The sequence below is a fragment of the Aegilops tauschii genome, chromosome 2 (assembly GCF_002575655.3).
Source record: "Aegilops tauschii subsp. strangulata cultivar AL8/78 chromosome 2, Aet v6.0, whole genome shotgun sequence".
Taxonomy (NCBI): domain Eukaryota; kingdom Viridiplantae; phylum Streptophyta; class Magnoliopsida; order Poales; family Poaceae; genus Aegilops; species Aegilops tauschii.
Window position 1 is genome coordinate 312826499 of NC_053036.3, and position 24176 is coordinate 312850674.

General features: G+C 45.7%; 1 protein-coding gene across 1 annotated transcript in view; it reads left to right on the top strand.

The window, feature by feature from the left end:
- The window catches only part of LOC141040977 (uncharacterized), a 260260-nt gene extending 237581 nt beyond the window's left edge, over positions 1–22679 (top strand). The window contains exons 2-4 of the mRNA XM_073507087.1: positions 21396–21552; positions 21614–21811; positions 22246–22679. Coding sequence (XP_073363188.1) covers positions 21396–21552; positions 21614–21811; positions 22246–22679 — 789 coding nt within the window. The remainder of the gene's footprint in view (positions 1–21395; positions 21553–21613; positions 21812–22245) is intronic.
- Positions 22680–24176: the final 1497 nt, after the last annotated feature.

Sequence of the window (24176 nt, forward strand, 5' to 3'; positions counted from 1 at the left end):
TGGATGATCTCGATTAGGGAAATGAATATATTCTTCTAACATTGTTCTTATGAAGGTGAACTAACTATATGTTATACTGTGCTGTTTTCAGGTAGCCATCGCACTGTGATGTTAAAATATATTTATGTGCCTCATATGAAATTGGAAAACAACTATTCGATATGAAATGTGAATTTGCGTAATACTGGAATTATTAATTATAAACTAATAAACCTGCTAAATGGGCCATGGAACTTTGCAAATGGTTCTAGTAGTAAAAGCTGTTGTGATGGATAGCCCAATGCCATACAATTTTCTTCATCAAATCGTGTGTGATGTAGTTAAATAAAAGAAAATGGTTAACCGAGGCAGAGCGTGTGTGATAGTTACACCTATCTACACGAGACTATACATAAAACTGTGTGGGATGTATATACGAACGGAAACATTTTCCCTAGATTGACTGTGTGGGATGTACATACGAACGGAAACGTACTTCTTGGATTGACTGTGTGGGATGTACATAAGAACATAAACGTATTCCTTGGATTGACTGTGTGGAATGTACATAACAAATGGAAACGTTTGTCTGCGACTGACTGTGTGGGATGTACTTATGACTGGAACCGATTGGGCCTGTATAATTGTATTTGATCGCTCGCCCGCGCACACGATCTCATTTTTCCCAGCGTGTGTGACCGGAGGGCCTATCCCCGACAGTTTCTGGGTCGTGTGGGAAGGACCCCCCTATCGCCCGCACTCACATGGCGACGTTTCAAAATGCCATCACGGAAAGGGGTTAAAAACTGTTTGTATAGCACCTCGATGTACCAGTGAGGTAATCAACATCAGGATAACCAGTCAGGATACCAGTGTAATCCTAAGCAACTTAACAGTGGCTAGTACCATGTCTTTACTACGAGCACTTGCAAAGCGTGACCGGAAGGTCCATAAGCGGTCGGTTAATGCGGTTGAGCTGGCGGTGCCTGCTACCTCTTGAGCATGCGTTGGTTTTCCCTCGAAGAGGAAAGGGTGATGCGGCAAAATAGTGTAAGTATTTCCCTCAGTATTGATAACCAAGGTATCAATCCAGTAGGAGACAATGCACAAGTCACCTAGTACCTGCACAAACAATCAAGAACCTTGCAACCAACCCGATAAAGGGGTTGTTAATCACTTCACGGTCACTCACAAAAGTGAGATCTAATAAAGATAGTAAAGTAAATATTTTTCGTATTTTTGTTGTATAGATTGGAAAGTAAAGATTGCAAAATAGTAAACGAGATGCAATGTAAATAAAAGAGATGCAATATAATAAGAAAGAGACCCGGGGGCCATAGGTTTCACTAGTGGCTTCTCTCAAGATAGCATGTATTACGGTGGGTGAACAAATTACTGCCGAGCAATTGATAGAAAAGCGCATAGTTATGGAGATATCTAAGGCAATGATCATGAATATCGGCATCACGTCCATGTCAAGTTGACCGAAACGATTCTGCATCTACTACTATTACTCCACACATCGACCGCTATCTAGCATGCATCTAGAGTATTAAGTTCATAAGAACAGAGTAACGCATTAAGCAAGATGACATGATGTAGAGGGATAAACTCAAGCAATATGATATAAACCCCATCTTTTTATCCTCGATGGCAACAATACAATACGTTCCTTGCTTCCCCTACTGTCACTGGGAAAGGACACCGCAAGATTAAACCCAAAGCTAAGCACTTCTCCTGTTGCAAGAAAGATCAATCTAGTAGGCCAAACTAAACCGATAATTCGAAGAGACTTGCAAAGATATCAAATCATGCATATAAGAATTCAGAGAAGAACCAAATAATATTCATAGATAATCTTGTTCATAAATCCACAATTCATCGAATCTGGACAAACACACCGTAAAAGAGTATTACATCAAATAGATCTCCAAGAACATCGAGGAGAACTTTGTATTGAGAATCAAAGAGAGAGAAGAAGCCATCTAGCTAATAACTATGGACCCGAAGGTCGGTGGTAAACTACTCACGCTTCATCGCAGAGGCAATGGTGTTGATGTAGAAGCCCTCCGTGATTGATTCCCCCTCCGGCAGATTATTGGAAAAGGCCCCAAGATGGGATCTCACGGGTACAGAAGGTTGCGGCGGTGGAAAAGTGGTTTCGTGGCTCTCTGTGATCGATCTAGGGTATAAGAGTATATATAGGCGAAAGAAGTACGTCGGTGGAGCTACGAGGGGCCCACGAGGGTGGGGGCGCGCCCTCCTGCCTCGTGTCTTCCTCGTGGCATTACAGACTTCGACTGCAAGTCTTCTGGATTGCTTTCGGTCCAAGAAAGATCATCGCGAAGGTTCCATTCCATTTGGACTCCGTTTGGTATTCCTTTTTTGCGGAACTCTAAAATAGGCAAAAAAAATAGAAATTGGCACTGGGACTCCGGTTAATAGGTTAGTCCCAAAAATAATATAAAAGAGCATATTAAAGCCCATTAAACATCCAAAACAGATAATATAATAGCATGGAACAATAAAAAAATTATAGATACGTTGGAGACGTATCAAGCATCCCCAAGCTTAATTCCTGCTCGTCCTTGAGTAGGTAAATGATAAAAATAGAATTTTTGATGTGGAATGCTACCTAACATAATTATCAATGTAATTTTCTTTATTGTGGCATGAATGTTCAGATCCGAAATATTCAAGACAAAAGTTTAATATTGACATAAAAATAATAATAATTCATGCATACTAACAAAGTAATCATGTCTTCTCAAAATAACATGGCCAAAGAAAGTTCATCCCTACAAAATCATATAGTTTGGCTATGCTCCATCTTCGTCACACAAAATGTTCAAATCATGCACAACCCCGATGACAAGCCAAGCAATTGTTTCATACTTTAGTATTCTCAAACTTTTTCAACTTTCACGCAATAAATGAGCGTGAGCCATGGACATAGCACTATAGGTGGAATAGAATGGTGGTTGTTGAGAAGACAAAAAGGAGGAAGATGGTCTCACATCAACTAGGATGGGCTATGGAGATGCCCATCAATAGATATCAATGTGAGTGAGTAGGGATTGCCATGCAACGGATGCACTAGAGCTATAAATGTATGAAAGCTCAACAAAAGAAACTAAGTGGGTATGCATCCAACTTGCTTGCTCACGAAGACCTAGGGCATTTTGAGGAAGCCCATTATTGGAATATACAAGCCAAGTTCTATAACAAAAATTCCTACTAGTATATGAAGGTGATAAAATAAGAGACTCTCTATCATGAAGATCATGGTGCTACTTTGAAGCACAAGTGTGGAAAAAAAGAGTAGCATTGTCCCTTCTCTCTTTTTCTCTTTTTTTGTTTGGCTTCTTTGGCCTCCCCTTTTTTGCATTGGCTTCTTTGGCATCTTTTTTTCCTCACATGGGACAATGCTCTAATAATGATGATCATCACACTTCTATTTATTTACAACTCAAGGATTACAACTCGATACTTAGAACAAAATATGACTCTATATGCGTGCCTCCGGTGGTGTACCGGGATGTGCAATGAATCAAGAGTGACATGTATGAAAAAATTATGAATGGTGGCTTTGCCACAAATACGATGTCAACTACATGATCATGCAACACAATATGACAATGATGGAGCGTGTCATAATAGACGGAACGGTGGAAAGTTGCATGGCAATATATCTCGGAATGGCTACGGAAATGCCATAATAGGTAGGTATGGTGGCTGTTTTGAGGAAGGTAAATGGTGGGTTTATGGTACCGGCGAAAGTTGCGCGGTACTAGAGAGGCTAGCAACGGTGGAAGGGTGAGAGTGCATATAATCCATGGACTCAATATTAGTCATAAAGAACTCACATACTTATTGCAAAAATCTACAAGTCATAAAAATCAAGCACTATGCACATGCTCCTAGGGGGTAGATTGGAAGGAAAATACCATCGCTCGTCCCCGACCGCCACTCATAAGGAAGACAATCAAAGAAACACCTCATGCTTCAAATTTGTTACACAACGGTTACCATACGTGCATGCTATGGGACTTGCAAACCTCAACACAAGTATTTCTCAAATTCACAATTAATCTACTAGCATGACTCTAATATCACCATCGTCATGTCTCAAGACAATCATCAAGCATCAAACTTCTCATAGTATTCAACGCACTTTATATGAAAGTTTTTATTATACCCATCTTGGATGCCCATCATATCAGGACTAGTTTTATAGCCAAAGCAAATTACCATGCTGTTCTAAAAGACTCTCAAAATAATATAAGTGAAGCATGAGAGATCAATAATTTCTATAAAATAAAACCATCACCGTGCTCTAAAAAGATATAAGTGAAGCACTAGAGCAAAATTATCTAGCTCAAAAGATATAAGTGAAGCACATAGAGTATTCTAATAAATTCCGATTAATGCGTGTCTCTCCCAAAAGGTGTGTACAGCAAGGATGATTGTGTTAAACTAAAAATCAAAGACTCAAATCATACAAGACTCTCCAAGCAAAACACATATCATGTGGTGAATAAAAATATAGCCTCAAGTAAAGTTACCGATAGACGAAGACGAAAGAGGGGATGCCTTCCAGGGCATCCCCAAGCTTAGGCTTTTGGTTGTCCTTGAATTTTACCTTCCGGTGCCTTGTGCATCCCCAAGCTTAGGCTCTTGCCACTCCTTATTCCAAAATCCATCAAATCTTTACCCAAAAACTTGAAAACTTCACAACACAAAACTTCAACAGAAAATCTCATGAGCTCCGTTAGTATAAGAAAATAAACTACCACTTTAAGGTACTGTAATGAACCCATTATTTATTTATATTGGTGTTAAACCTACTGTATTCCAACTTCTCTATGGTTCATACCCCCCGATACTACTCATACATTCATCAAAATAAGCAAACAACACACGAAAAACAGAATCTGTCAAAACATAACAGTCTGTAGCAATCTGATTTGTTCGAATTATTCTGGAACTCCAAAAATTCTGAAAACCTAGGAAAACCGGTATAATTTGTATATTAATCTTCTGAAAAAGAATTAGCATTTTATCACGTTCTGGTGAATTTTAACAATTATTTTCGTGAGCACAAAATTTCTGTCTTTTTCAGCAAGATCAAACAACTATCACCCAAGAAGATCCTATTGGTTCTACTTGGCACAAACACTAATTAAAGCATAAAAAACACAATCATAACAGAATCTAGATGAATTATTTATTACTAAACAGGATCAAAAAGCAAGGAACAAAAATAAAATTGGGTTGCCTCCCAACAAGCGCTATCGTTTTACGCCCCTAGCTAGGCATAAAAACAAGAATAGATCTAGGTATTGTCATCTTTGGTATGCAATCCATAAGTGGCTCTCGTAATAGATTCATAAGGCAGTTTAATTTTCTTCCTAGGAAAGTGTTCCATGCCTTTCCTTAACGGAAATTGGAATATAATATTTCCTTCTTTCATGTCAATAATTGCACCAATCGTTCTAAGGAAAGGTCTACCAAGAATAATAGGACATGTAGGATTGCAATCTATATCAAGAACAATGAAATCTACGGGCACATAATTCCTATTTGCAACAATAAGAACATCATTAATCCTTTCCATAGGTTTCCTAATGGTGGAATCCGCAAGATGCAAATTTAAAGAACAATCATTAAATTCACGGAAACCTAGCACATCACACAAAGTTTTTGGAATCATGGAAACACTAGCACCCAAATCACATAAAGCATAGCATTCATAATCTTTAATCTTAATTTTAATAGTAGGTTCCCACTCATCATAAAGTTTCTAGGGATAGAAACTTCTAGTTCAAGCTTTTCTTCATAGGATTGCATTAAAGCACCAACGATATGTTTAGTAAAAGCTTTATTTCGATTATAAGCATGAGGAGAATTTAACACGGATTGCAACATAGTGAGTTCATTGAAAGAGCAATTATCATAATTAAATTCCTTGAAATCCAAAATAGTGAGTTCATTGTTATGTAAAGTTTTGACCTCTTCAATCCCACTTTTATTAATTTTTGCATCAAGATCTAAAGTTGACTCATCTCCAGTCCCATCTTTATCAAGATTCATATTGGAAAACAAAGATTTAATAGGAGTCACATCAATCACTTTTAGATCTTCATCATTATTATCATGAAAACTAGAAGAACACGCTTTCACAAAGCAATCTTTTTTAGCACGCATCCTAGTGGTTCTTTCTTTGCACTCATCAATGGAAATTCTCATGGCTTTGAGAGACTCATTGATGTCATGCTTAGGTGGAATAGATCTAAGTTTCAAAGAATCAACATCAAGAGAAATTCTATCCACGTTCCTAGCCAACTCATCAATCTTAGGCAATTTTTCTTCAACCAAAGCATTGAAATTCTTTTGCGAACTCATAAATTCTTTAACACTAATCTCAAAATCAGAGGGCATCTTATTAAAATTTCCATAAGAGTTGTTGTAGGAATTACCATAATCATTAGAGTAATTACTAGGAAACGGCCTAGAGCTTCCTCTGTACGCGTTGTTACCAAAATTGTTCCTACCAACAAAATTCACATCCATAGATTCATTATTATTCACAATTAAAGTGGACAAAGGCATATCATTAGGATAAGAAGAAACACTTTTATTAGCAAACAATTTCATAAGTTCATCCATCTTTCCACTCAAAACATTAATCTCTTCAATCGCATGAACCTTTTTACTAGTGGATCTTTCGGTGTGCCATTGAGAATAATTAACCATAATATTGTCTAGAAGCAAAATTCAATCCGGCATAAAAAATTTGTATAATCATCCACAAATTCAAACCATGTCTAGGGCAATTACGTATCATTAATTTCATCCTCTCCCATGCTTGTGCAACATGCTCATGATCAAGTTGCTTAAAATTCATAATATCGTTCCTAAGAGAGATGATCTTAGCGGGAGGAAAATACTTAGAGATAAAATCATCCTTGCACTTATTCCATGAATCAATACTATTTTTAGGCAAAGAAGAGAACCAAGTTTTAGCACGGTCTCTAAGCGAAAACGGAAATAGCTTCAATTTAACAATATCATTATCCACATCTTTCTTCTTTTGCATATAACAAAATCAACAAAGTTGTTAAGATGGGTAGCGGCATCTTCGCTAGGAAGGCCAGAAAATTGATCTTTCATAACAACATTCAGCAAAGTGGTATTAGTTTCACAAGATTCAGCATCGGTAGTAGGAGCAATCGGAGTGCTAATAAAACCATTGTTGTTGGTATTGGAAAATTCACACAATTTAGTATTATCTTGAGCCATCATGACAAACAATCAATCCAACACACAAGCACACAAGAAGCAAGCGAAAAGAGACGAACGGAAAAGGGGCGAAGAAAAGGCAAAGGTTTTCGAAAATCATTTTAGAAGTGGGGGAGAGGAAAACGAGAGGCGAATGGCAAATAATGTAATGCGAGGGAGAAGAGTTTATGATGGGTACTTGGTATGTCTTAACTTAGTGTAGATCTCCTCGGCAACGGCGCCACAAATCCTTCTTGCTACCTCTTGAACATGCGTTGGTTTTCCCTTGAAGAGGAAAGGGTGATGCAACAAAGCAGCGTAAGTATTTCCCTCAGTTTTGAGAACCAAGGTATCAATCCAGTAGGAGACAACGCACAAGTCACCTAGTACCAGCACAAACAATCAAGAACCTTGCAACCAACACGATAAAGGGGTTGTCAATCCCTTCACGGTTACTCGCAAAAGTGAGATCTAATAAAGATAGTAAAGTAAATATTTTTGGTATTTTTGTTTTATAGATTGGAAAGTAAAGATTGCAAAACAGTAAACGAGATGCGATGTAAATAAAAGAAATGCAATATAATAAGAAAGAGACCCGGGGGGGCCATAGGTTTCAATAGTGGCTTCTCTCAAGATAGCATGTATTACGGTGGGTGAACAAATTACTGCCGAGCAATTGATAGAAAAGCACATAGTTATGAAGATATCTAAGGCAATGATCATGAATATAGGCATCACATCCGTGTCAAGTAGACCGAAACGATTCTGCGTCTACTACTATTACTCACACACATCGACCGCTATCCAGCATGCATCTAGAGTATTAAGTTCATGAGAAAAGAGTAACGCATTAAGCAAGATGACATGATGTAGAGGGATAAACTCAAGCAATATTGTATAAAACCCATCTTTTTATCCTCGATGGCAACAATGCAATACGTGCCTTGTGAGGGAGTCCTAAACTAAGGGGTCCTCGGGCGTCCGGCCTATTATCAATGGGCCGGACTGGTGGGCTGTGAAGACATGAAGGCTGAAGACTGTACCCGTGTCCGGATTGGACTCTCCTTGGCGTGGAAGGCAAGCTTGGCGATCATCTATGAAGATTCCTTCTTATGTAACCGACTCTATGTAACCCTAGACCCCCCCGGTGTCTATATAAACCGGAGGGTGTAGTCCGGAAAGGATATACTCATTACCATAGTCATACAGGCTAGGCTTCTAGGGTTTAGCCATTATGATCTCGTGGTAAATCAACTCTTGTAATACTCATATTCATCAAGATCAATCAAGCAGGAAGTAGGGTATTACCTCCATAGAGAGGGCCCGAACCTGGGTAAACATCGTGTCCCCTGTGTCCTGTGACCATCGACCTTAGACGCACAGTTCGGGACCCCCTACCCGAGATCCGCCGGTTTTGACACCGACATTGGTGCTTTCATTGAGAGTTCCACTGTGCCGTCGACGAAAGGTTCGATGGCCCCTTCAATCGTCCATAGTGATGTTGTCCAAGGAGAAACCTTCCTCCCCGGACAGATCTTCGTATTCAGCGGCTTTGTACTGCGGGCCAACTCGCTTGGCCATCTGGAGCAGATCGACAGCTACGCCCCTGGCCATCAGGTCAGATTCGGAAGCTTGAACTACGTCGCGGACATCCGTGGAGACTTGATCTTCGACGGATTTGAGACCACGGCGATCGCTCCCCCTCGCTCCGATGAACATGACTTAAATCTATCATCGGATCACATCTAGGAGATAGTTCCTGTTGCTGCAACGGCCTTAAATCCGGAGCAGATTGTGCCATCCGAGGCCACAGAGTCCGCGGCGTTGGAGCCGCACTCAGACTCGACACCTTGCAATATTTGCGTCAACGGAACTCCGGACTCGTCTCCGGCTATAAGTTCCGAACCACGTACGCCTACGGACACCGAGCTGGATCGGTTATCGATTTTCTAATTCGGTGCCGCAGATATCTTCCAACACTCGCCCCTGGGCGACCTGCTAAACTCGTTGAAAAACGTGTCCTTGGCGGGGGACCCACAGCCGAACTATGTCCGGTTCGAACTAGGGGCTGACGACGGAGAATTTTGCTTCCCACCCGCCACCCACTTCATAGCCACTGTCGAGGACTTAACCGACACGCTTGATTACGGCTCCGAAGACATCGACGGCATGGATGACGATGACGATTAGGAGCAGGGTCAAAACCCGCCATTTATTGGGCGATGGACGGCCACTTCCTCATACGATGTGTACATGGTTGATACACCTAAAAAAGCTGATGACGATGACAAAGAAGATCCAGTTGATAATAAACCTCCTGAGACACAGTCCAAGCGCTGGCACCCTAAACGCCGTTCTAAGTCACGTCGCTCGAAAGATAGCAATACTGGCACCGGAGAAAATAGTACTCCAGACGACGCCGAAAACAATGAAGACCCTGCTGGAGCAACATCCGAACAAGAGGAATAAGGCAACGAGCAAGTTAACCCTGATAAACAGGCCATGCCCAATGAGCCGGATGACGATATCTATCGTCCTCTCTCCGAGGAGGAGGAGAGCCTCGGCAACGAGGATTTCATCGTTCCTGAGGCACCCCTCGAGCAGGAACGCTTCAAGCGCCAGCTGATAGCCACTGCAAGAAGCCTGAAGAAGAAGCAGCAACAGCTTCAAGCTGATCAAGACCTACTCATCGACAGATGGACTGATGTCCTGGCAGCCGAAGAATACGGCCTCAAGCGTCCAGCCAAGAGTTACCCGAAGCGCAGACTGCTACCTCAATTCAATGAGGAGGCGCCGAAGCCCATACCTCCCATGCGTAATGCGGAACGACCACTGCGAGGTCGGGACAGTGCGGCGGACCAACCACCCCGCGGTCGGGACAAAACGGCAACTCATGCCAAACAGCAACCCGCCCCACCGCCCCGCAAAAACAGAGACAAAACAGCTCGGGACTATACATACGACCTTCGGCAGGACCTGGAAAGTAGAGCAGGACACACCATATCAATCTACGGATCGCGAGGACGCTTTTCGACTCAGGATGAGGGCTACCTATTCGGACGTGACAAACCTAGTCATGCCTGGGCCGATAACCGTAGGCGGATTTCATTGGAGGTGCGCCGCGACGTGGCCCGATATAGAGGCGCCGCACACCCTCTTTGCTTCACAGATGAAGTACTGGATCATGAATTCCCCGAGTGGTTCAAGCCCGTCAATATTGAATCATACGACGGAACAACCAATCCCGCAGTATGGATCGGAGATTTTATTCTCCACATCCATATGGCCCGAGGAGACGATCTCCACGCCATCAAATACCTCCCACTAAAACTAAAAGGACCAGCTAGACATTGGTTAAATAGCCTGCCCGAAAATTCCATCGGCAGCTGGGAGGACTTGGAAGAAGCTTTTCTTGACAACTTCCAAGGCACTTATGTCCGGCCACCAGACGCTAATGACTTAAGTCATATAGTTCCACAACCTGGAGAATTTGCCAGAAAATTCTGGACTAGGTTCCTAACCAAAAAGAACCAGATCGTTGACTGTCCGGATGCCGAAGCCCTAGTGGCCTTCAAACACAGCATCTGTGATGAGTGGCTCGCCCGCCACCTCGGCCAAGAAAAGCCGAAATCCATGGCAGCCCTCACGACACTCATGACCCGCTTTTGCGCGTGTGAGGATAGCTGGCTGGCTCATAGCAAAAACACAGCCAGCGAGGCAGGCCCCTTCGAGGCCAAAAACAGCACCGGCAAGCTCCGGTGCAACAGACACAAACGCCGAAGCAATGGCGATAACACTGATGACACCAGTTAACATAGGATTCAACGGCTCCAAGTCCGGTCAGCGGAAGAAGCCCTACAAAAGGAACAGTGAGGGACCATCCAGCTTGGACCGCATACTCGACCGTCCGTGCCAAATACATGGCACCCCAGACAAACAAGCCAATCATACCAACAGAGATTGTTGGGTTTTTAAACAGGCTGGCAAGTTAGATGCCGATAACAAGGAAAAGGGATCACAAAGTGAGGGCGATGACGAAGAGCCCTAGCAGCCGAACACTGGGGGGCAGAAGAAATTTCCCCTCAAGTCAAAACGGTAAACATGATATATGCTACACACATCCCCAAAATGGAGCGCAAGCGCGTCAGGGACGTCTACGCGGTAGAGCCGGTCGCCCCAAAATTCAACCTGTGGTCATCATTCCCGATCACCTTCGATCGTCGAGATCATCCAACTAGTATCCACCATGGCGGTTCGGCCGCACTGGTCCTCGACACAATCATCGACGGATTTCACCTAACACGAGTCCTAATGGACGGGGGTAGCAGCCTCAACCTGCTCTATCAGCACTACTAGGAAAAGGACTATAGATAATATTAACATTAATGGTGCACCACACATGTGGTGCGCCACTACTATATACTAATGGCGCACCATGTGTTGGTGCGCCATTAGTGTCCAAATACTAATGGCGCACCACATCCACGGTGCGCCACTAGTAACAAATTTTTTTATTTTATTTTTCAAAACTAGTAATGGAGCACCAGGGGATAGTGCGCCATTACTAGTTAAACTAGTAATGGCACACCACATCCACGGTGCGCCACTAGTAAAAAAAATTTCAATTTTTTTTTCAAAACTAGTAATGGCGCACCGTGTGTGTGGTGCGCCATTACTAGTTGAACTAGTAATGGCGCACCACTCCCACGGTGCGCCATTACTAACTTGGCCCAAAAAATCCACCGAATGCACCTTTTTTTTCAAAACTAGTAATGGCGCACCGTGTGTGTGGTGCGCCATTACTAGTTGAACTAGTAATGGCGCACCACTCCCACGGTGCGCCATTACTAACTTGGCCCAAAAAATCCACCGAATGCATCTTTTTTTTCAAAACTAGTAATGGCGCACCCTGTGTGTGGTGCGCCATTACTAGTTCAACTAGTAATGGCGCACCACTCCCATGGTGCGCCATTACTAGAACTAGTAATGGCGCACCACTCCCACGGTGCGCCATTACTAACTTGGCCCAAAAGATCCACCGAATGCACCCCCCTGACCGCCTTTTCAGTTTTAAAAAAATAAAAGAAAATGATGGAAATGACAAAAAAATAAAAAAAAGTTTCCCATGTGATATGTGGTCTACTTGTTGGGAAAATTTACAAATATGAATTTCGACTTTATTTGCAAAATCTCTCTGGAATTTGTAAAATGGGCATAACTTTTGCATACGAACTCGAATTAAAAAGTTTTTTATATGAAAAATCATCTACTCGAAAAGTTACATCTGAATTTAACCAAGGGAACCCCGTTAAACATTGTCAAAATCCTCAAAAACCTAACAGAAAAAAGGTTACGGGGCTTTTAAGATCTAGAGGGGAAAAAATGGAAAAAATTCAAACTTACTAGTGGCGCACCATTTGGTAGGTGCGCCACTAGTAACAGAAAAAAAATTGGTTTTGAACTTTTTTTGGGGGATTTTTTTTTCAAAAAATGATACGTAATATGACCGGGAAGTTTGAAATATTTTTCAAAATTTCATCATACTCATGAACATGAACAAAGTCCTAGACATCAACAAGGTTTAATAGGATTGATATGATAGATATATCAACAAGTGCCTGTTAAGTGAGGTGGTTAGAACTGCGAAGTTAAGCGTGCTCGGGCTGGAGTAGTGTGAGGATGGGTGACCTTCCGGGAAGTTTGACCACTTAGTGCGATTTGACTTGAGATTAAGCATATTGACCCGAGATTAAGCCATAGTGACCTGAGATTAAGAAAAAAATAAAAAAATTGAAAAAAAATCTGATTTTTTTAAAAAAATGTTAGTAATGGCGCACTTCTATGTGGTGCGCCATTACTAAGTCAGATAGTAATGGCGCACCATGGGATATACTAATGGCGCACTCCCTGGTGCGCCATTAGTATTAAATTCTAATGGCGTGATGCTAGTGGCACACCTGTAGTGCGCCATTAGTAGCCAAAACAGGTGTGCCACTAGCAGGCCTTTTCCTAGTAGTGCAGGATACAGTGTGTAAAATGGGCATTAATCCCTCACGAATCAAACCCACAAAGACTACCTTTAAAGGAGTCATACCAGGCGTAGAGGCCCGTTGTACGGGCTCAATCACGCTGGAAGTGGTCTTCGGCTCCCCAGACAACTTCCGAAGCAAAGAGCTAATCTTCGATATCGTCCCCTTCCGCAGCGGCTACCACGCACTACTCGGACGAACCGTGTTTGCAAGATTCAATGCGGTACCACACTATGCTTATCTCAAGCTCAAGATGCCCGGTCCGCGCGGCGTCATAACAGTCAATGGAAACACGGAACGCTCCCTCCGTACAGAAGAGCACACCGCCACCCTGGCAGAAGAGGTACAGAGCGGCCTTCTCAAGCAGCACTATAATCCGGCTGCTGAGCCCCTGGACATCATTAAGAGGGTCCGGACTACACTGCAATAGGACAGCTCGACTCATCAAGAGCTCGATTAGCAATTCGGCCTCCGTCCCAGTCCCGATGAGGAAGTGGCACTCGTACCGCGCGTACATAATTACGCACTCAAAATTCCATGGGCATTGACGGAGGCTCAGCTAGCTTGTGATCCAAAGTTCGGCTAGACCGATCCCGGACTCACATATACCTTCACTATTTCCTTTTCCCTTTTTAGGTTTTACACAGGCCTCCTTCGAGGGCCCGATTGCTGGTCCTGTCCAAGGACAAGTACACCAGAATGGCATGAAGCACAGGCGTACAGGAGAAGCCCTAGAGGACAATCCAACGATCACTCTACCTGTTTTTCAGTACCCAAATGCAGCTCTCCTTCGGTTACGACATGTTAAATAGCCGGTTGCTTCTCGCACTATTTGTACAAATGTGCTTTGACGCATTAACCCAACTATAATGGAAACAGTTCACGGCCCAAGTCAAGGGGCCCCAGATATTACCTCTGCTCTTTTTCTGTTTTCCTTTGCCATTAATTACTCATATTCTCGCACCCGTGCACTTTGGCACGTTTCATATTCGCCAAGGGCTCCCCATCGCCCCATAACACGGCAACAAAGTCCGAACACTTCTCATAGATAAGTTCGGCACCCCGAATTTAGCATTATATGCATTGGCTCCGAATCATGTATTTCGTCAATAGTTGGGTTGCCCGGCTCCTGTGCTTGCTACCCTACGTTCCGCTACATCGGCTAGGGTAGTAAAGGGAGAACTACTGCGATTGTGCCCTGGTCTAAACCGGAAGAGCACCTTAGTAGAGAAAGCCAAAAACTGACTGTCATGATGCGGCGAGAGCCGGTTAGCTGTTTGGAGGTCGCAAATCGTTGGAGATTTTTTCCGCATTCCGCGAAGGATCGGTACTTCCCGATCAGGCGCTGACAGCACTCTGGTTCGTATACCAGGGGATGTGCCCATGTTTTATTATAAAACTCCTATGGCTAAGTGAGGGCGTTTAAGCCGCATAGTCTGATTGCCTGGTTCGTTGCGCTAAACAACTCCTTCAAGGACCATATAATTGGATAAAGATTGTTTGGATTCCATCCCGAACACCTCCGTACTACCTACGTGAGGGCAGAAGCCGACGACTGGCCAACCCTCAGATTCCATACAACACGGCCGCACAGGAGGAAACAATTAAAACATAACAAACATTATATTACAAACCGGCTTTGTTTTTATCATACAAGGCAAGGACAAAACACGAGTGTATTCACTCGAAAACAATGTCCTGCCCGCACTGCGCTGCTGCAAGTCAAGACCCTTCTAGGACATCCACAAAATATCGCTCGGGTGTGCGGTGCTCCTTGCCCACTGGCGGCCCTCTGGCCACCTCGACGGCGTCCATCTTCGCCAACAACATCTTGCAACGGGCGAAGGCCATGCGGGCACCGTCAATGCAGATTGATCTCTTGACGATGTCTAGCCGCGGACAGGCCTCCACCACCTGCTTCACGAGGCCAAAATAACTGCTAGGTATAGCTTCGGCTGGCCACAGCCAGATTATTAAATCCTTCATGGCCAGTTCGGTCACCCTGTGCAGCTCGACCAACTGCTTCAGTTGATCGACAAAGGGCACCGGATGTTCTGGCACAGCATACTGCGACCAGAACAGCTTCTCCGTGGAATTCACTTCTCTGGCTCGGAAGAACTCCGCAGCATCGGACACGCTGCATGGTAGATCCGCGAAAGCCCGTGGGCAACTCCGAATCCGGGTTAGTAAAAGGTACTTCCTCTCTGCATACTTGCTTTGCATGTTAAAAGCCTTACCCGCTGCGATCTTCTTGGCCTCCTGGATCTCCTGGAGAGCGTCCCGGGACTCATTCCGTGCGGTCTCCGCGCTCTGGCAAGCCTTGGTAAGTTCGGTCTCTTGAACCGACGCCTCGCGCTCCAAGGCTTCACACTTCTTCACCGCGTCCTGGAGCTCCTGCTGGACCTTGCCGACCCGGGCCTTGAGCTTCTTACGGGCGGCTTGCTGCTGGACAGCCTTCCCCTCGGCCTCGGCCAGGGCATTCTTTAGGGCCTCGATCTCGGTCGCCGCCCCTACACATATTATGACACTCCGGTCAATAACCACCACTTATTCTTTCCAAATACACAGCAAGTCGTTACTCACCTTGCTTCTCCTGGAGCTGAATCTTCACCTCGCCGAGCTCGTTCTCGGTCCGCTCCAGCCTCTGCTTCAGTTCAGATAATTCGGCAGCATGCGAGGTCGCGGCCAACAGCGACGCCTGCTTATTCATACATATTAAGTTAGTCTCCTACAACAAAGGATTGATCCTCCGTCCGGTCTCTCTTTCCGAACACCGGACAGTGTCTCAGGGGCTACTGTCTGCATGGTTGTTTCTCTTTCTATGTTGCTTACCTCAAAACCTGTCAACAAGTTGTTGCAGGCCTCGTTTAGTCCACTCTTGGCGGACTGAACCTTCTCGATCACCGTCCCCATAAGGACACGGTGCTCGTCCGCAATGGAGGCGCCTCGTAGCGCCTCCATCAGGTTATCCGGTGCCCCTGGTTGGACAGGGACAACTGGTGGAATTGGCACACCCCCTCCTTCGAAGGAGGCTGCTCGCCTGATTCTGGAGCCATATTGGTCTACAGAATCGTATTCGGCTGAGGGCCGAACTGAATACGGCCCCCTCGCCAGTCTCCATGGGGATTCGCTGCCCCATGTGTCCGGCAGCGGAGGTCTCGCCTTGTAGCGCCTCCTGGACAGCGTCCTGGGCCCCTCCCCGGCTCGGAGCGGTCCTCCAAGACAACACTTCAGTGTCATCCTTGGTGTCGGGGGAGTGAGCGGTCGGTGGTGACATGCTAGCCATTTCCGCCGGATCCAACGAACCTCCAGATGAGGATCACTGGATGCTGTTGCGAGCCGGACTACAATAGCACAATTAACCACTTCAAAACGATAAAGAGGAAAGGCCGGATATGCGAGTATACGTGAGTCATGGTACTTACGATGCGGCCCGGGGCTTAGTGCGGGGGCGTCGTTCCGGACTGATGTCGACGTCCCACGCGGTGTTGACCGTTGGGGCGCCCTTCCCCTTCTTGGGCGTTTCCGCCTCCAGATGCGCGGAAGGCGCCCTTTTCTTCTTTCCCTCCTTAGGGGGAGGGTTCTTCTTCTCCTCCTCCTCCTCTTCCTCATCATCGTCCTCAGGGACGGAGGAATGGGCTTCTTCGTCTTCGGACGTCGCGTCCGAAGCACCCTTGCGACGGGGGCCACTTTTTCTCCCTTGGCCTTCTTCTCCGGCGCCTTATAGGGTGCCGGCACCAACATCTTCGCCAGACGCGGGATGACCGGTTCTTCAGGCAGCGGAGCCGAACACTGGATCTGCTTCGCCCTCTCCATCCAGTCCTGAAAGAGCAACGATAAAAGCTCAGACACAATCCTCGAAACAAACAAGTAGGGGATACGTTAAAAATAACATACCTCGCTGGCGGGGTGTTTAATGTCGTGCCCACGGTCTGAATCTGTGGCCAGCGGTTTCTCGTTGCCCTTAAAGAGCAACTTCCAAGCATCTTCGTGGGTGGTTTCGAAGAGCCTCACCAGGGTTTGATGCTTCTTCGGATTAAAATCCCACAGAGGGCGACTCCTGCGCTGGCACGGGAGGATCCGGCGAACTAGCATCACCTGGGTTACATCGACAAGCTTGACGTCCTTGGCTATCATGCTTTGGACGCGCGTCTGCAACGCTATCAGCTCATCGGGCGAACACCAGTTTGGACTCTTCTCGACCCAGGAGGTGAGTCGCATGGGAGCACTGGAGCGGAATTCGGTGGCTGCGGCCCAGGTGGTGCCACGGGGTTCTGTGATGTAGAACCACTGTTTCTGTCACTCCTTTACTGTATCCACAAAAGTGCCTTTCGGCCAGGAGACGTTGGACAGCTTACTCAACATGGCTCCTCCGCACTCTGCGTGCTGGCCATCCACCACCTTCGGCTTCACGTTGAAGACTTTGAGCCACAGCCCGAAGTGGGGTTGGATGCGGAGGAAGGCCTCACACACAACGATAAACGCCGAGATGTTGAGGAAGGAGTTCCGGGACAGATCGTGGAAATCTACCCCGTAATAATACGTCAGCCCGCGGACGAAAGGGTGGAGTGGGAACCCTAGTCCGCTGAATAAATGAGGGATGAATACCACCCTCTCGTTGGGCTTCGGCGTGGGGACGACTTGTCCCTTGGCCGGCAGACGGTGGGCGATTTCCTTCGCCAAGTATTCAGCCGCCCGAAGCTCAGTACTATCCTCCTCCCTGACGGAGGACACCATCCACTTGCCCTGACCTCCGGATCCAGACATGGTTGAGTGCTAGCTCGAGTGGAAAGGAGATGAGAACTTGGGCGCTCGAGCTCGAGATTGGAAGGGCGGAGGTAGAGAGAAGGCGTGGGAGAGGAAGAGGGAATCCTTATCCCCTTATAAAGGCAGTGAATGTTGAATGCCTCCCCACTCACCTTAGAACTCACCTATTCCCAAGGGCTGTGTAAACGGCACGGTTGGGTTACCCATACCCGCATTGATGAGAATCCCACAATAAGGTGGCACGATCTCTGCTTTGACAAGACGTGCCAATAGCGACCGTGTCTCGGGACGTAGAGCAGCGGACACAGGACGGTCCGGAATTATGACCGGTTGGACGTGATGTCATGTTACAAAAATTTGTCGGCAGATTGGACTCGTATAAAATTATATTCTCTATGCGGTTGTGTATGGTGTGTGTGACAGGTCCGGATACTCTCATCACGTCCGAAGACTGTCTTGGAGTTCAGGAAAAGGGGAACCCGCCTTGCAATGCCGAAGACAATCTGCGCGTCGGACTCCTCGTCATTGAAGCCAGGTTCAGGGGCTACTGAGGGAGTCCTGGACTAAGGGGTCCTCGGGCGTCCGGCCTATTATCAATGGGTCGGATTGGTGGGCTGTGAAGACATGAAGGCCGAAGACTGTACCCGTGTCCGGATTGGACTGTCCTTGGCGTGGAAGGCAAGCTTGGTGATCATCTATGATGATTCCTTCTTATGTAACCGACTCTATGTAACCATAGATCCCCCTGGTGTCTATATAAACCGGAGGGTGTAGTCCGGAAAGAATATACTCATTACCGTAGTCATACAGGCTAGGCTTCTAGGGTTTAGCCATTACGATCTCGTGGTAAATCAACTCTTGTAATACTCATATTCATCAAGATCAATCAAGCAGGAAGTAGGGTATTACCTCCATAGAGAGGGCCCGAACCTGGGTAAACATCATGTCCCCTGTCTCCTATAACCATCGACCTTAGACGCATAGTTCGGGAACCCCTACCCGAGATTCGCCGGTTTTGACACCGACACCTTGCTGCCCGTACTGTCACTGGGAAAGGACACCGCAAGATTGAACACAAAGCTAAGCACTTCTCCCATTGCAAGAAAGATCAATCTAGTAGGCCAAACTAAACCGATAATTCGAAGAGACTTGCAAAGATATCAAATCATCCATATAAGAATTCAGAGAAGAACCGAATAATATTCATAGATAATCTTGTTCATAAACCACAATTCATCGGATCTCGGGAAACACACTGTAAAAGAGTATTACATCAAATAGATCTCCAAGAACATCGAGGATAACTTTGTATTGAGAATCAAAGAGAGAGAAGAAGCCATCTAGATAATAACTATGGACTCGAAGGTCTGTGGTAAACTACTCACGCTTCATCGGAGAGGCAATGGTGTTGATGTAGAAGCCCTCCATGATTGATTCCCCCTCCGGCAGATCGCCGGAAAAGGCCCCAAGATGGGATCTCACGGGTACAGAAGGTTGCGGCGGTGGAAAAGTGGTTTCGTGGCTCTCTGTGATCGATCTAGGGTATAAGAGTATATATAGGCAAAAGAAGTACATCGGTGGAGCTACGAGGGGCCCACAAGGGTGGGGGCGCGCCCTCCTGCCTCGTGGCTTCCTCGTGGCGTTCCAGACTTCGACTCCAAGTCTTCTGGATTGCTTTCGGTCCAAGAAAGATCATCACGAAGGTTTCATTCCGTTTGGACTCCGTTTGGTATTCCTTTTCTGCGAAACTCTAAAATAGGCAAAAAAAACAGAAATTGGCACTGGGCCTCCGATTAATATGTTAGTCCCAAAAATAATATAAAAGAGCATATTAAATCCCATTAAACATCTAAAACAGATAATATAATAGCATGGAACAATCAAAAATTATAGATACGTTGGAGACGTATCAGTGCCGCAATATTTGAGGTGATCTGAGCACATGATAACTTGGAGCTGGGCGGATCATCCGCCCCGTGTTGATGATCCGGGTCATCTGGCCTTGGTGGTAGCCCCTCAAGTGGGAGGTTATAAGTTCACTAATTAAGGTGCTGACAGATGGTGGAAGCAGCATAAACATATTATACTATGATACTTTTTGAAGAATGAATCTGACCGAGAAGGATCTCAAGCTGTCTTCTGTTGTCTTTCATGGAGTGGTTCCTGGCAAGTCGGCTTATCCTATCGGGAAGATTGCACTGGAGGTGGATTTTGGTGATGAATATAATTATAGGGCAGAGACACTGTGGTTTGAGGTGGTCAAGATTAAGAGTCCATATCATGCGTTGTTTGGATGGCCGGCTTATGCTAAATTCATGGCTCGCCCTTGTTATGTATATCTACAGCTTAAGATGCCAGGGCCATGAGGAACAATTACGGTTCATGGCAATCGTAAGATAGCTTTGGAGTGCGAAGAAGGAGATGCTGCTTATGCAGAGTCAGCTTGCGCTACTGATGAGCTCAAGTTTTATAAAGATAATGTCGACCCAACTGATATGACCCCTCTGAAAAAACCCACCACCGATAAGGACCCTCTGCTCAAGTTCAAGTCGGCAAAAGACATGCAGCAAGTTGACTTTGTCCCTGGTGATTCTTCACAACAGTTCACCATTGGGATGGGGATTGGTCCCAAATAGGAAAGTGCGCTCATCGAGTTCATCCGTGAGAATCAGAACATCTTTGCATGGAAACCTTCTAACATGCCGGGTGTACCGAGAGAATCCGCTGAGCACCACCTTAATGTGGATCCTAAGATGAAACATGTCCGATAGTTCCTCTGTTGTTTTAATAAGGAGAGGCATAAAGCTATTGCAGAAGAAGTGGCCCAGCTTTTGGCTGCCGGGTTCATCATCGAAATTTTTCACTATCAGTGGTTGGCTAATCATGTGCTTGTGCTCAAGAAAAATGGCACTTGGCGTATGTGTGTTGATTACACAGACCTCAACAACGCCTGTCCAGCTGATCAGCTTGCTCTACCCTGTAGTGACTAGATCATTGATGCCATCGCGAGTTGTGGGAGTTTATGTTTCCTGGATGCTTACTCTGGTTATCATCAGATCAAGATGGCAGTTGAGGATCAAGAGAAAACAACCTTATTACGCCCTTTGGAGCTTTCTGTTATGTGTCGATGCCTTTTGGGCTTAAGAGTGCTTAGGAGACTTACCAGCATTATGTTCAGAATTGCTTCCATGGGCAGATTGGATGCAATGTTCATGCTTATGTTGACGACATTGTGGTTAAGTCACGGAAGAGGGAAACCTTGCCTGATGATTTGAAGGAAACCTTTGATAATCTCCGGGTGGACAAGATGATGCTTAACCCGACCAAATGCGTTTTGGTGTACCTACAGGGAAATTGCTAGGTTTTCTGGTTTCTGAAAGGGGCATCGAAGCTAACTCGGAGAAGGTCGAAGCTATCACCTCTCTGTCTAAGCCGACCTGGATCAATGACATTCAGCGCCTGGCGGGTCGTATTGCAGCCCTGAGCCAGTTTATAAGCTGCCTGGGTGAGAGCGATTCCCCTATACCAAATGATAAAGAAATCTGATCATTTTGTCTGCAGTAATGCTGCTAATGAGGCTTTCGGAGCACTTAAAAAGCAGCTGGCTGAGCCGCCCATATTGGCTACTCCGATCGACAAAGAGCCTCTGCTCCTGTACGTGGTGGCTAATAATAAGGCTGTAAGTGTGGCAGTTGTCGTGGAGCGCAAGGAGGCAGGGAAACAATATATAGTCCAACGGACGGTTTATTACGTCAGTGAGGTGTTGAGAGAGTCCAAGCAAAGGTATCCGCATTGGCAGAAGTTGGTTTTGGTTGTTCATGGCTAGCCGCAAGTTGAAGCATTATTTCCTTGGGCATCCAATCACCGTGGTCAGTTCGGCTCCTCTGGGGGATATTATTCAAAACAGGGAAGCCACAGGTAGAGTTGCTAAGTGGGCAATTGAGCTTGGGTCACATCATCTCAAATATGTGCCTAGAACCCCATCCAGTCTCAGGCTCTAGTGGATTTTATCAATGACTGGACGGAAATGCAAATGCCTAATGAGAAGCCGGATAATACATATTGGACGATACACTTTGATTGGTCAAGGCAATTGGAAGGCTCGGGGGCTGGAGTTATTTTATCTTCCCCGTGAGGTGACCAATTTTCTGATGTCTTGAGGCTTATGTTTCCCTGTACAATAATGCAGCTGAGTATGAGGCTTTGCTACATGGGCTCTGCATGGCCAAGGAGATGAACTTGAGCCGGGTCAGATGCCTTGGCGATTTAGATCTCATTGCACAACAAGTTTCAGGGAAGTGGGATTCTAAAGACCCTCTCATGGCGGCTTATCGTCAAGCAGTGACTAATATTGCTGGCCACTTCAAGGGTTATCAAGTGGATCACATAGGCTGGCGACATAATGAGGCGGCCGATGCTTTGTTCCGGCTTGGGTCTCAGTGTAAGACGGTTCTCCCCAATGTGTTCCTTGATGTGCTGCATAATCCTTCGGTCAAGTTGCCCTCAGAAGAAGATCTTGCTATCCCTGACCCGGAAGGACAGTTGGTGCCATCCACATGCTATTCCAGATTGTACGATGCCTTATCTGGCTTACCTAACTCGGGGTGGACTGCCAGAAGATGAAATTTTGGCGCGTTGGATCATCCGGCGGTCTAAATCCATGACAATCATCAATGGCGAGTTACACAGATGCAGTGTGACTGGCATGTTCCAACCTTGTGTTTCCCCTGAGGAAGGCCGTGAGATTCTCCGACAAATTCATGCTGGGGACTATGGTCATCATGCTGGGTCAAGATCTCTCGTGGCAAAGGCTTTTCGACACAGTTTTTTCTGGTTGATGGCTCACGCTGATGCAGAGGATGTTGTCCGCAAGTGTGACGGTTGCTAGAAATTTGCACGACAAGCTCATGTGTCGGCTCAGGAATTGCGGATGATCCCAATAACTTGGTCGTTTGCGGTCTGGGTGCTTGATATGGTCGGGCCATTTAAGAGGTCTAAGGATAAAAAGACTCACTTGTTGGTAGCAGTTGATAAATTCACCAAGTGGGTTGAAGCAGAGCTAGTCAGCAATTGTGAGGCGGCGACTGCAGTTCAGTTTGTGAAAAGGTTGATCTTCCGCTTTGGTTATCCTCATAGTGTCATCACTGATAATGGAACAAATCTGTCCAAGGGTGCTATGAAAGAGTTCTGTCAAAGGGAACACATCTGGCTTGATGCTTCGTCAGTGGCTCATCCACAGTCCAATGGCCAAGCCGAACGTTCTAACTAGGAGATATTACGAGGGATCAAGCCCCAACTCATGGTTCCATTGGAACGTACTCTGGGTTGTTGGGTTGAAGAACTTCCTGCCATCCTTTGGAGCATAAGGACTACCCCAACAGGTCAACAAGCTACACACTGTTCTTCATGGTTTATGGCGCAGAGGCGGTTCTCCCAAGTGACATCCGGCATGACTTGCCTAGGGTGGCGGCTTACGTTGAAACAGATAATGATACGGCTCATCAGAATGTCTGGGTTGCTTTGGAAGAAGAACGTGATCTTGTGGCGGCTCGATCTGCGATTTATCAGCAAGACCTGCTCGCTATCATAGCCGCAGGGTTCGAAGCCGCACTTTTCGGGAGGGCGACTTAGTGCTCCGTTTGATTCAAGATCAGGCAGGCATGCATAAGCTTTCACCTCCTTTGGAAGGGCCCTTTGTGGTTAGCAAAAACTTCAACAATGAGTCATATTATCTCATCGACATATGTGAACACAATAAGTCATGTACTTCTGAGGAGGAGACCAACATGCCTTGGAATATTGCTCATCTTCGGCCTTACTATACTTAAGCCACTGGCTCCAGTCATTTGTACATATTTATATCATCTATATATCTTTTTATGATCAAATGTAATAAAGCTGGCATCCCCGAAACTCGGGGCCTTTGTTGTTTCATCTCATATATTGTGCATGAGTCTTTTATTTGTTGATCATAGGTCACTTGGGGGCTTCCAACTCACCGAGTTTAGCTTTCTCACCCTGTCGGGGGGATGAACCAAGGCTAGGAAACGGAACCCGGATCCTTTTCAAAAACATTGGGGCCGGCATCGCCCCTCAATCCGGCTTGTACTTGGCCGGGTT